Consider the following 14,866-nt stretch of genomic DNA (forward strand, 5'->3'; position numbering starts at 1 on the left):
ATTTAATAATGTATTGCATTGGTTGATTTTTGTAGTTTGAACTAGCCTTGCATTTCTGGAATAAATCTGAGTTGATTATGATGTATAACCCTTTTTCACACTGCTGGGTTTGGTATTTTGAGGATTATTATGTACATATTTTTCAGGAAAAGTGGTCTGTAGCTTTTTTATCTTTGTCTGATTTTGATTTTAGAGCAATAATGGCTTCGTAAAATGAGTTGGGTTGTGTTTTGGGTGTGTTCCTTCCTCGTCTGTTTTTTTTTTTTGGAAGTTTATGAAGTATTGTTCATTCTACTTTACTTGTTTGTCAGTATTCACAAATGAATTCAACTGGTGCTGGACTTTTTCTTGAAGGAAGTTTTAGGTCTGTTCAGACTTGCTGTTTCATTATGGTTTCTGATGAAATGTAAGCTACTTTCATTGAGGGTCATGTATATAGTGAGTTGCTTCTCTCCTACTGCTTTCAAGATTCTTTGTTTTTGGATTTTCACAGTTGATTATGATGTGTCTAAGGTGTGGATCTCTTTAATTTATGCGAGTTTGAGTTTATTGAGCTTCTTTGATGTGTAGATTGTTTTTCATCAGTTTGGGAAAGTGCTATTATTTCTGTCCTTTTCACTATTCCATGGCACTTTTATGTATATGTGTGTGTGTGTGTATGTTTGTGTATGTATACAAATGTATGTACACTAATATGTTTGATGGTTTCCCAAAGGTCTCTGAAAATGGTTTGTTTTTTTTTTAACTTATTATTTTGTCTCTCAGGTTGTCTGTCTCTCACAATGATACATCATAAAGTTTGCTGATTTTTTTCTCCTGTCTGCTCAGATCTGCTGTTTATTCTTTATTGTCAATTTTCAGTTGCTATTGTACGTTTTAATCCAGAATTTATCTTTTTAAGATAATTTCTATCCTATTATTGATATTTTCTATTTGGAGAAACATCATTTTCATACCTTTTTAAAGCCATGATATTATTTGATCATATTTAAAGTAATTGATTTAAAGTCTTTGTCCAGTAACTCCAAACTTTGGCTTTCCTGAGAGACAGTTTCTATTGGTTGCTTTTTTTTTTCCTGCCTATGACTATGCTTCCTTAGTTTATTGGTTCAGTTCAGTCGCTCAGTCGTGTCTGACTCTCTGCGACCCTATGAATCGCAGCACGCCAGGCCTCCCTATCCATCACCGACTGATATTGCACGTTTGGTTCCAGGTCATCACAATAAAGTGAGTATCACAGTAAAGCAAAGCACATGAATTTTTTTGCTTTACCCATGCACATAAAAGTTATATTTGCACTGTACTGTAGTCTGTTAAGTGTACGATAGCATTTGGTTAAAAACCAGTATATGTACCTTAAATAAAAAATACTCTATCCTTCTCTTGGGCATATATCTGGAGAAAATAATAATTTGAAAAGATATATGCACCTCAGTTTTCATGTACTTTTTGCTGTTAAATGGCAGCTCTATTTACAGTAGCCAGGACATGAAAGCAGCTTAAATGTATATCAAAAGAGAAATGGATAAAAAAAAATGTGGTACATATATACAATGGAATATTACTCAGCGATAAAGGAAAAACTAATGCTGTTTGCAGCAACATGGGTGGACCTAAAGGCTGTCATAGTAAAGTAAGTCAGACAGAGAAATACAAGTATCATGTGATACTGCTTATATGAGGAACCGAGAGAAGGGTACAAATGAACTTACAAAGTAGAAGCAAAGTCCCAGATGTAGAAAACAAACCTATGGTCACCAGGGGATGAGGGCGGGAGGTATAAACTGGGAGGTTGGGATTGACTTACAGACATGACTAGGAAAATTCCACAGACAGAGGGCCCTGGCGGGCTGCGGTCCATGGGGTTGCAGCAGTCTGGACATGGCTGAGTGTGCACACACAAATACACACACACATGTAAAAGAGATAACTAATACGAGCCTGCGCTGTGCTCAGTCACGTCTGACTCTGTACGATCCTGCGGACTGTCGCCCGCTCAGCTTCTCTGTCCGTGGGATTCTCCAGGCAAGAATGCTGGAGTGGGCTGCCATGCCCTCCTCTAGGGGACCTTCCCGACCCAGGGACTGAACCCAGGTCTCCTGCACTGCAGGCAGATTCTTTCCTGCTGAGCTACCAAAGTGAGGTGAAGTGGCTAGACGTGTCTGACTCTCTGTGACCCCATGGACTGTAGCCTGTCAGGCTCCTCCATCCGTGGGATTTTCCAGGCAAGAGTACTGGAGTGGGTTGCCATTTCCCTTCTGCAGGGGACCTTCCCAACCCAGGGATCAAACCCAGGTCTCCTGCATTGCAGGCAGATGCTTTACCGTATGAGCCACCAGGGAAGCCAGAAGTGAAAGTCACTCAGTCCTGTCTGACTCTGCGACCCCACGAACTGTACGGTCCAGGGAGTTCTCCAGGACAGAATACGGGAGTGGGCAGCTTTTTCCCTTCTCCAGGGGGTCTTCCCAACCCAGGAATCGAACCGGAGTCTCCTGAATTGCAGGCAGATTCTTTACCGACTGAGCCACCAGGGAAGCCCCAAATAAGAGCCTGCTTCTACTCATGCTCTTTAATGGCCTGTATGGGGAAAGAATTTTGAAGAGCGGTTATATGTATAAATGACTCACTTTGCTGTACACCTGTAACTAATACAACATTGTGAATCAATTATACTGCAATAAAATCTTTTTAAAAAGAGAAGAAAACACTTTATTGCTAAAAAATGCTAGCCAGCATTTGAAACTCAAGAGTTGCTATAAACCATTGAAGATTAACAAATGTAAAATCTGTTAGGTACAGTAAAGCAGAGTATAATAGAACGAGGTATTCCTGTAGCATTTGTTTAGTGGCTTTTCTGAACTCACTTTAAATTCTGTATTCTTTGCCATCTGTGGTCACTGAAGTCTCTGCTTCGTTAGATGGTTCAACAGAGATTTCACTAAACAGCTGAACCAGTTAGTCTCCTAGTATTTTCTGAAGATCTTTCTGTGCCTGTTGTGGCATATCTTAAATATTTAGCCTGACAGTCGACAGCTCTGCTGTATCCTTCACTTTCTGCTTTGCAGAGACTCAGTTTCAGCCAGAGGTGAGAACTTTAAGGCCTCTCATTCTTATTGAGCATGCCCAGTCTTGCTCACGTGCCCGACTCTGTGCAGGCTTTGGCCTTCTTTTTTCCTAGTAATGTGTTCAAACTTCTCAAAGCTCCCATAGACATGTCATGCCCAGCTTTTCCTTGTAAGGTTTTTGGTTAGAATGATGTTTACCTCAGATGTTCCCACTGCTTCAGGCATTTACAAAGTTAAGTAGCCTCTAGTTGTTTTTAAACAGATTCTTTGGGGGAAAAGGCTTTTATTTTACAGTGGGTATGCTCTCAATTAGGTCATGTAAAGATAGCTTTGTGAAGGTGCCTTCTAGGGACAGAAGGTAGGAAGGTCAGCTAATGACAGTTCTCTGGGAAGGAGGCAGTGGAGATCATCTACCCCCAGCTCCCTTTTTGCTGACTGCCAGGCTGCTGGTTCTCCTGGAAACAGGGCGACTCAAAATGCTACGAAGTCACTGTTTTTACCTGGCCTGTTACTTTGCTAGGGCTATTGTAAAGAACTACCAGATTGGGTGAGTTAAACAATGGGGATGTTTTGTCTTACTGTTTTGAAGGATTGAAGTCCAGTCACTCAGGCTTGGATGATCCTTCTGAGGGCAGCAGGGAAAATACCTGTTCTCTCGGCTTGGAGATGGACATCTCCCTATGTCTCTTCACATAGTTTTCCTCTTTGTCTATATGTCCAAATTTCCATCTTTTATAAGGATACTAGTCCTACTGGATTTGGGCCTACCCTGATGACCTCATTTTAACTTGATTACTTCTATAAAAACTCTATCTCCAAATAAGTTCACTTTCTGGGGAACTAGGGATTAGAATTTAAACATATGACTTTAGGGAGAAGCATAATTCAGCCCATCACACTGAGATTCAGTTGGTTTTTTTAAAATACATTTTTCCTGGGTTGCTGCAAGTCTTTGATTAATTTCTAGAGTTCTGAAAATGTTGATTCTAACAGTATGTGCCACACTGTTATTTTTCATATTACATTTATGACGGGGATGATTTTGGAGTTCCTTACTCTGTCATTTTCACTGATAGCACAACTTTTATCGCAGTTTTTGTTTTAAAGCTATAGTTTTTAAACTTAAGTTATAAAACAGTCATATGTAACTACCTTCCCTTTTTATTACTTTCTTTTATCAGATATGCTTAAATGTATCCTTAAAATGAATTCGTATTTCAGTTAAGAAAAAACAATTGAGTCTTGGTATGGTGGGCTAAATTATGCTTCTCTGTAAAGTCATGTGTTTAAGTCCTAGTCCCTGGTTTCCTAGAAAATGAATTTATCTGGAGACAAAATTTTTATAGAAGTAAAATCAAGTAGAATCAAGTTAAAATGAAGTCATCAGGGTCAGCCCAAATCCCACACAAAGTGTCCTTACCAAAGGGCCAGTAACTTGTGCTGAGGAGTGACACTTTAATACTAGAAGCATTTAATAAAAGTAGAAAAAAAGAAGAGACATTTAAACTGAGGTAAGTAGAAAATAAGAGGAAAAATTGAGACCAGCGAAGAAGTGGATTGGAACTAAAAGCTGCCTTGATTCATAAGAGAATAACTCATGTATAAAAATATTATGAATAAATTGAGATATGGTAAAATTTAAATATAATAGCTTAATATTCTGAATAATTTTATATAATAAACTTATAATGAATAACTATCAAAATGTAAGCTTCTGAAACAGACTTGATTAGAGTACTTAGTAAACTAATAATTAAATTTTCCTGATTGGTAATAAAAAGTTTGTTTTGCTGTTTCCTTCCTTGTCAAAAGTAAGTACCAGACTATACAGTTTCTAGGGACAAAAACACTTTACGTATTCTTTCAGGGAACATTAATAGGAAAAAATCTGCCTAATTCCTTTTATCTGTCTATTATAATCTTAGATGCCTAACTTAATAATGCTAAATAATAACAATAATGCTAAATACTAAATCACAAATTTTGTACAAATTGGAAAAAGACAAAGGATAATATAAGAAAATTATGCACATTACATTTATGAACATAGGTGTAAGTGTCCCAGGAAAACATACATCTAAGAATAGAGGGGAACTTGCTTAACCTAAGCAAGGGTAGCTATCAAAAAGCCGCATTCAGTACACATGATGCTGTATGGTGAATTCTAGAGAGAGTCTCTGTACAAAGTCAAGGAGAGTTTTAATTCTCATAAACAATTTTTATCTTACTGGATCACAGAAATCTTAGTATATGGTTGATCAGTGAAGTGTTGCTGTGAAATTACTGAGGAGTTGCTAGAAGCTTTCCTAAAATCTTCCTTATGAGTAAATTCAAAATAACTGAATCTTTACTGTGTTCCTTTTCTATCTCCTAGACAATCCTATTTTTGCTTGTTTAATGAACAGTATTGTTTAAATTTTAAAGCAAATTGAGAAAATGCTTAGTGATTAAAATCAATCAAAGCACGTATTTGTCATTTTTTTAATCACATTACAATTCTAAAATTCAGTATGTTGTGTTACATCACTGTGGATAATGTATTATTCCTATAATCTAAACAAATTTATCATGTCAGTTTCTTTCGGATTTGGTATCTTGGCAAAAAAAGTCGTGATATAGAATTATCTTAATACTTTGTAATTAAAATAATTTTCTGAGAGTACAATAAGTATGCATGAACTCTGAATAAAAAGGCCAATAATTTATGCTAAGATTAAGATATACCCATACACACAATAAGTGTATATTTTTGAAAGCTAGTTACTGGAATCCAGTTATATTTAATTCTTACCAAGCAATAGCAATAATCCAAAGAAAACTTCTGAACACAAGTTGCCCAGACTACAAAAATGTAAGCCATTATAGAACATGAATGAACATAAAATTTTATTGGGACATTTTAATATTGTATTTTCAGTGAAAGTATATGTTATGCTCCATCAAAAGAGTCCACATGTGTTATGTGTAACCCAGCGTCTGCGGAATTCCGAACTGATAGACCCATCATTCCAGTGGCATGGGCCTAAAGGAAAAATCATTTCAGGTAGGACTCTGTTTCAGTTGTCATAATTAAAAGTGATATGTATGAAATGTACCCAGAACAAAAACAATATTTTTATCTCATATACATTTATCTAGTAGCTCACTTCTTGTGATTTGTTCTTGGAGTTAGAATCTAAAAATGTAGATGGTGTGACCATTTTTCATAGATCTTAATTTGAGATAGAGACATAATGAATGATTAAACTGGAGAATTCTCTAAGCACTCATATTTCAAAAAAGTGTTCCTTTTATTATAAACTTCATAAAATCATTTTGGTTACCTGTTATACTTTTGTTAACAAAGTATGTATGAAAAAACAAATATGATTCTTGCTTTTGTTAAAAATACAAATGAGTACTTTGAGCTCTAGATTTAAAACTCTGATCTTGCTTTACATAGCCCCGAATAGGGGCAACTTGAGACTTTATTAGTAGTTATGATTTTTTTGTTTCTTATCTTATATTTCATTCTGACCAAAATCCTGACCAAACAATATGGATTATGTTTGAATTAACTTGATTCTAAAATAGCTCAAGGTTTAAAGAGCTACTCCACACTCTGGGCTAGGTGGTGTGTGTTCCAAGCTGAATTATTCAGCTCTTAGCTAGTGACTACCTGGTGGACGCCATTGTGCTAATAAGCTTTGTGGGAGATGCGAGGAGCAGACTTAGTCTCTGCCTGACTGTAGTACTAGGAGATAGGAAGGAATCTGCCTAGATAACAGACATTCTGAGAAGTTGAGCAGTTGCTATAAATCAGTGAAATGGGCCAAGTGTAAAGGCATCCAATACTGAAAATATAATCAGATTTTATTTTTATTGCTCTCTGAAAGCACATAATATAACTAAAAGATATATATTATGTATATTTTACATTTGATATTAAAACTCTGTAAGTTCAAAAAAGAGGCGTTTAACTTACTGATTTATAGTTTGTTACCCCTTTGACTTGGAAATTGAGATGTGAAAGTTGTTCTTCTCTAAGAAGCCAGGAGAGGTCTTGCAGTTTGTATTGCAATGTATAGAATGTATGTGAATTTGTAATCCTTTATCTGGAAGTGATATTTTATTTTACTCACTTTCATAATGGAAAATAGATGTCAAAAATGTAGCTGTTTCCAGGTAAGGATAAAATCATATTGATGCAATGGTTTTATATTTATAAAAACTATTCCCAGAAAATTCTAGAATTCTGACAGCGTGATTACAGTTTGTTTTTCAGTGCAGTGTCATATCATAGTTTGCTGTCTGCTGGCTTTAAAGCTCAGCCCTATCACTGTTATTGTTGAAAGATGTAGAAAATGTCTGCTTTTCTTAAAGGCTGAAAAATAGAGCTTTTTGGACTGTAGGTTAAACTACACTGTACTTGTTTTATTTTTATGGATATTCCAAAGATAGTTCTCCTCCAGTTGACCCAAAGAAACTTGTAATTATGTACTTGAGCATTCCTTCGGAGAGAAATACCCAGACTGTTTAGATAGTTGTGAAGGTAGGGACCAAGTCTTAGATTTGGTCAGCTCTTTTTCTCTTTCGCTCCCCTGCCCACTCCCACACCTCCCCTGGTCTCTGTCTCCCTTCCAAAATTTTTGGTTTAGAAAAGTAGTACATTTATTACAAGGAGACCTGTATCTTTTACTTCGGTTCTAATACTATTCTGATGAATTAACTCTTTTTGGTGTGTGACTTTCCCACTTTTCTAAATGTTCACACAAACCTATGGAAGCACATACACACACATATGTTGAGCTCTACCCTGTAATTGCATCCTTACTATGTTTCTTAAAAATGAGATTGTAGATTATATCTTAATCTACTTTAATATTTTTATTATGAAGCATCTGACATATACAAATCTGGATAAGATATATATGTGTGTGTGTGTATATAAATTATGAAGCATAATAAAACCAACATCTTACAATAGAAGCCAAGGTATACCATTCTCAAGACTGTTGAACCTTCTAATGTTTAAAAATCCCATTCTTCTGTTCCCAACCCCTGTCAGGTAAATGCTATCCTAAACTTTTACAATATTATTGCTTAACTTTTTTTTATGCATTTACTACATGTATGAATACACACAAATACATGCATATATTATTGCATGCATATTCATACATGTAGTGAATGTCTGCATACACACATATATGGATATATTCTGTAAATGTATTTTAATTTTAGTGTTTTTATTTTCAGTTTTATAAAAGTAGTCAACAGGTATGCTTTCATCATGTAGCAGATACTGTTCTAAGCAATTTACATATACCAGTCATTTAAATTTTGCAGTAGCTCTTTGCAGTAAGTACAGCCATTTTCACCCCTTTATATGTGGAAAAGGAAGGCACTGAGAGAGAGAGAGAGCAAGGTGCTTTTCTTGAAGGCATGTGCCTTTGAAGTCTGGCTTTAGAGTTCACAGATAGTAATCTAACAAAGGTAGGACTAGGATTTTCCCCTCACCATTTTGTGACTTTTTGTAGTTTGCATCTTTCAAGGAATTTTGCCCATCTTAGATTTTCTTCAGCTTGTTGAATTAATGTTCATCATTTGTGACATTTTCTTGTTATCTTCTTATATATTCAGGATCTCTATGCTATGCCCTTATTCACTCCAGACATTGGTTGTGTCTCTTCTTCATTTTGGTCTTTCTGGCTGCAAGTTTTATCAATCATTTCAAGGGACCAGCTTTAGACTTACTTTTTCTGTGGTACTTTTCTGTTTTCAGTTTCATTGATTTCTGATTATATCTTAAATTGGTTTATCTTTTTCTTTTGATGGTTGTAGAATTCTGTACTGGCAATTTTTTTCCAGCATTCCAAAGATGGCATTCTGTATTCTTTTCGCTTTCGTGGTTTCTTATGAGAAGTCTGCTATAAACTTGTTCTTGTCTCTCTGTAGGCACTGTGCTATTTTTTTTTCTGATTAATTTAAAGGTTTTCTCTCTTCCTTTCACTTCAGTGATTTAAACACTAAATGCATTTTTGTTGTTGTTATTTGTATTATTCTGCTTTGTGTTCTATAAGCTTCTTGAATCTGTTTTTCGGTTTGTCATTAATTTTCAAAGTCTCATTTTATTTTCCAGTGTTTCTTCTGCTCATTCCTGTTCCTCTGCTCTTTCTGAAGTTCCTATCTCCCTTATGAACACTGAAATTGTTCTGTAACTCTTGGATTCATTCTTCTTGGAGGTATTTTTTGTGATTCTGGCTAGATAAATTTCTTTTGACCTAACTTCAAGTCATTGATTCTTTTCTTAGCCATGTCAAACCTCTTTATGAGCCCACTGAAAGAAAATTTCATCTGTGTTACTTTTTTTTTTAATAGTTTTTGTTTGTTTTGGTTTTAGTTCCAACATTTCCATTCGATTATTTCATAGAGTTTCAATCTCTACTGAAATCTCCTATCTGATCTTGCATGCTTTCTATATTTTCCATTAAATTATTTAATGCATCTTTCATAGTTATTTTAAGTAAACTGTCTGATACTTCTGACATCTGTGTCATAACTTGGTGTTTTGAAAGTGTGTCATTTCTTACCTATCTGTATGCTTCTTAATTTTTGTTAAAGTTTGACATTTTGAATAAGATAGTAAACATTGAGATAGGTATTGTTATATTTGAGATGAACACTTTTAAAAATAGTATTAAACCTTACTATTAGGAGTTTTTATTAGTCAAGAATTGTCTGACTTTGATATTGGTTATTGCCATGGTCACTAAAATTTTTTTTATCTCCAGTATCTCATCTTTGGCTTTGATTTCTCTTTGACTTCCTCAGAGAGAATCCCTTTCTTATAACTCTCTTAGCTTGATTTCACTGTGTTGCTAGGCTCTTGCTAGGGATGGGCAGTTGGGAGAGAGGGGCTGTCTAGTGCTCTGATTAAGCCTTGGACAGCTGTGGCGCCCCAGTCTTGTGGGTGTGGCCTTCAGAAGTGCTTCATCCTCTCCTCCATCTAGCTGTAGTGTTGGCCTGGTACTTCTTGCTGACTCTGCCTCAAGGGTGATTTTTTTCCTTCCTGTTTCCTTCTCTAGTGGCAACATTTTTCCCCAGTGCTCTTGATAATGATTTTTGTTTCTTCTCCCATTGGAGGTTCAAACATTGCTCCTTACCTGGAGGCAGGGGAAATGGATGTGGGTAGAGTTTTGATAGGGCTGCTGGACCCCCTCCAGCCAGCACCCTGTGAGACTTTTGCTCAGGGTTCCCTTGATCTTCCTTTTGAACACCCAGAGGTTTTCATGAAAGTAAAAGCCTGTAAGAGGGTGCAACTTCCTCTACCCACCCCCATCTCTGATCCTCAGAGGTTTCACATGCACACACTGGTTAGCACTTGGCTTTTAGCAATTCACTGAAGCCTTTCAGCCAGTTTTGAAGCAAATGCTTGGGTTCAGGTTCTCCTGTAGGCACTGTACATTCCTGGATTTCAGGTGACTAGCTGCCCTACCTGCCTGAGGGGTTTGATAGGTTCAAGAGAGTTCACTGGTTAACACTTTGTCTGTCTTTTCCCTTATTGTTATATGATGTTAATGCTGTTATATTCACTCTCCGTATCTGAGCAGAAAGCAAAAGTATAAACCTATTTTTTGAAAGAGTAAGCTAAACTGAAATTGTGCTTAAATTCTGCCATGTCATTTTAGAGAGCTCTGAGGCATGGGTTTCTAGAAATTGAATCCAACTCTAAATTTTTAGATGATCAAGCTGAATTCTAGAGAGAGAAGTACAGAGTTTGGTTCAATTATTTATTGACTGTCTGTTGTTATATTAGTTCTTATAGTGATATGTTATTGCGTTTTCACTTGGCATCCCATTTAAACTTATTTATTTAAAAGTCAGTTTGGTAAGTGGTATTTGTTAAGTGGATTCTTCTCCTGGCTCTGAAATCCTCTGGGCATTTCTTCAAAGTGTGTGACTTTTAAATGTTTTAAAATAAGAATGTAGCCAGAGAGTATTTTCTTACAAATTGTTACGATACTAAATGTTCTGGTGGTCATTACATTTAATGTTGTAGTAGGCACTCATATATATTAATACACTTTTTAATTGATGCTTCTGTTTGGGGAAATTTCTGTTTCAAATTAATGCCAGGGAATACATAACCTCATTGCTGACATATTATTCTAAAATTTCTTTACAACTTGTGGGCACCTTTTATCATATGATATGATATATCAGTCTTTGCACTTGAAAAAATTTTATCTGTTCCAAAAAGGAGACAGCATGTTATGATAAATATATACTCTTTCATTAAAAGATATTCATGAAGAAATAGGCAATACAATAGAAATTCATTCTAAATTTATGTCACATTTTTCAGCTTCATCCAGGATATAGAAATGGGAGTTCTCAAGGCATAATGCTCTATGTAGCACATTTGAGGGCAGATGTATCCATCTATTCATTTCTCCTTCAATATCTGAAGCAGGGCTTTGCATGTCTAGAAACCCAACAAATTGTTAGTGAAGAAATTAATGATTAAAATTGCTTAATAATAACACTAATTTTTTTGTCTTATTTTGAAGTAATTGCTTCAAAATAAATGTCAATTTCACATTTATGGGCAATAAATTATTTCCTTATAGTAGAAAATGAGCAATTATTTCATGAGATAATATTTTTAATTGTTATGAATGGTTTATTAAATTACTAAGTAAGTGCATTTTAATGTCTAATAATTTTTCTATTGCAGAACCATGGTTATGAACTTTCAGAATAACAACCTTTAATTGCTTAATGACATAGCTTTTTCAAGTACTTTAGCATTCCTTATATTTGTTATACAAAAACAATTCTATGAGATATATTATCATATTTTATGATTCTTTGTTGTACAAATGAAGGAGCTAGACTTCAAAAAGATTAAGTGGTTATCCCTTAGTTACAGTTTGTGAGAAAGGTACACCTCAGATCCAAGTCTTAATCCTTTTAAATCAGGCTTCTTTTCCATTACATAACATGGCTTTCTCCCATTTGCTACTTTAAGTAATGTTGAAGTTGCAAGAGATCTTACATCCAGTTCTGACGTCTAGCACAGCAATTCTGATTGTGTGACTCTGGCCATGAAGTTATCCAACCTATATTTTCTTTCTTGTGCAACTCTTAGAGATGTAATCCAGCTTTTGCCTAGTAACTGTGTAATGACAACCAGTCCCTAGCTGTCGGTGATTATATTGAGTTAGTCTTTGTTCCAGATACAGTGTTTCATCCCTTTAATATATAGTTTGTATGCTTACTGAGAACATAACTCATCTATAAAATATTTATATGTATATATATAGATATAGTTACTTGACAGTATATATAAATACTTGACAGTATATAAACATATACTATTTTATATGTTTATGAATATTGATCATGCCATCTCAATGCAGCAGGCAGATTAGGAGCACATCATGTATGTGTGATTTTTAGCCTCTTACCACTTAGGCAGCTACACACTTCATGACCTCTGGTTAGTGAAATTCTGATAGAAGTACATCTTGGCACCTACTGTCAAGAAACACCAGACACAATGACTGTGTTCCCTCGACTTCTTTAATGTATAGCAGGTAAATTTGGATGGCTTTTCTCTGTTTAGAAAATAGCTTGTTACTTTATTTCAGTTTCATGTTATTTAAGCCACTGATCACTGTATCTTCTTATTCTGTTAGAAAACAGCACTGCACAAATCACCTCCACAGGAAGCCTTGTATTCCAGAACTTTGAGGAAAGCATGAGTGGTGTTTATACATGTTTTCTGGAGTATAAACCTACTGTGGAAGAAGTCATTAAAAATCTCCAACTGAAATATGTTGTATATGGTAAGAAGAGGTTTTAGTTCTAGTTTAACATTTCTTAATGTTTTCAAATATTTACATATTTTAACAAGTTTGTTTTAAAGGGATTTTGTTATTTTTGGTCTTAAAGAAAACTTTATGCCTGCTTGTATTTTGCAAAGTGCTTTGTAAGGAGTAGTGGTAAGGGAAGATCTTTTCTCTTCAGGAGAATGTTGACTTTTACAGATCAATTTAAGCCAGTGAATAAAAACAAGATGGTAGAGAAGTCATGTTTTCAGAGTATGTGGGTGATACTGTAGTCTGTTATGCTTTTAAATTCTGAGTATCATTTTTGATGGTTCACTGCCATCCTCCTGAACAAGAACATGAGTTGCCACTGTGTGTAAAACCCTTTTGTGAAAACAGTTGGATCTGTTGATGTCTGAGACTGAACAGCTGAATTAGTAGTGGAGTGGCCAGGAGAAGAGCTTGAATGGAGGTTCCCTCTCATTGGTGAGACCTACATATGGAGACAGTCATGGTCCTCAAGGATGCCCTTGTCTCACCTTCAGAGTTTCTAAACCTGTTACCCTATAGTAGCAGGTTTTATAGGTACAATTAAGTGAAGATCTTGAGACAAGAGACCATCCTTAATTACTTGGACTGGCCCTGGGCAGTCACAAGAGTCCTTAAAGAGGAATGCAAGAAAGCCAAAGGCAGAAAAAAGAAAATATGATGAAATGAGAGGCTGAAGGGAGGGGCCGCAAGCCAAGGAGGCAGCTGATCTCTAGATCCTGGAGGTGACAGAGAAGTGGGAACCCCCTGGAGCTTCCAAATTGAACGTACCTTGATTTCAGTCTTCTAAGACTCACCTTGAACTTCTGATCTCTGAAACTGTAAGATAATATATTTGTGTTATTTTAAGTGACTATGTATGTAGCTTAAGAAGTTAATATACCATTAGAAGCAGTAGGAAACTAATGTACCATTGTTTTCACAGCTGGGATACAGAACAAATGGCTGAATTATTGATAGTTTCTTGATCATTTTTTTGGTCACTAAAAAACACTATGCCATGTATCAAAAGAAAGACATAATTTTCATGAGAAATTATATTAACTTTGTTAGGCAAATAATTTGTTTAAACTTTATAATCAGTCACACTTCATTTTTGTTATAGTTTTTTTCTATAATATATGATATAGATTTGATATAGCTCCAGTTGAGCTATATCAAATCCTAAAAGATGATGCTGTTAAAGTGCTGTACTCAATATGCCAGCAAATTTGGAAAACTCAGCAGTGGCCACAGGACTGGAAAAGGTCAGTTTTCATTCCAGTCCCAAAGAAGGGCAATGCCAAAGAATGTTCAAACTGTTGCATAATTGCACTCATATCACATGCTTGCAAAGTAATACTCAAAATTTTCCAAGCCAGGCTTCAACATTACGTGAACCGTGAACTTCCAGATGTTCAAGCTGGATTTAAAAAAGGCAGAGGAACCAGAGATCAAATTGCTAACATCTGTTGGTTCATAGAAAAGGCAAGAGACTTCCAGAAAAACATCTATTTCTGCTTTATTGATTATGCCAAAGTCTTTGACTGTGTGGCTCACAACAAACTGTGGAAAATTCTTCAAGACGTAGGAATACCAGACCATCTGACCTGCCTCCTGAATACCAGACCATCTGACCTGCCTCCTGAGAAATATGTATGCAGATCAAGAAGCAACAGTTGGAACCGGACATGGAACAACAGACTGGTTCCAAATCAGGAAAGGAGTACATCAAGGCTGTATATTGTCACCCTGCTTATTTAACTTATATGCAGAGTACATCATGCAAAATGCTGGACTGGATGAAGCACAAACTGGAATTAAGATTGCTGGGAGAAATTATCAATAACCTCAGATATGCAGATGACACCACCCTTATGGCAGAAAGTGAAGAAGAACTGAAGAGCCTCTTGATGAAAGTGAAAGAGTAGAGTGAAAAAGTTGGCTTAAAACTCAGCA

At 35.7% G+C, this 14,866-nt stretch overlaps 1 protein-coding gene across 5 annotated transcripts in view; it reads left to right on the forward strand.

Moving 5' to 3' along the window:
• Positions 1–14,866, forward strand: part of LOC122438056 (zona pellucida binding protein) — a 120,336-nt gene that overhangs the window by 8,107 nt on the left and 97,363 nt on the right. For 4 of the 5 annotated variants that reach the window (XR_006268435.1, XM_043462535.1, XM_043462538.1 and 1 more), the window contains 2 exons: positions 5,983–6,108; positions 12,749–12,898. Coding sequence is in view for 4 of the 5 variants with exons in the window: in XM_043462535.1 (XP_043318470.1) it covers positions 5,983–6,108; positions 12,749–12,898 (276 nt within the window). In the remaining variant the exon portion in view is untranslated. The remainder of the gene's footprint in view (positions 1–5,982; positions 6,109–12,748; positions 12,899–14,866) is intronic. The other variant, XM_043462539.1, reaches the window with a different exon arrangement.

The sequence above is a fragment of the Cervus canadensis genome, chromosome 3 (genome assembly GCF_019320065.1).
Source record: "Cervus canadensis isolate Bull #8, Minnesota chromosome 3, ASM1932006v1, whole genome shotgun sequence".
Lineage (NCBI taxonomy): Eukaryota > Metazoa > Chordata > Mammalia > Artiodactyla > Cervidae > Cervus > Cervus canadensis.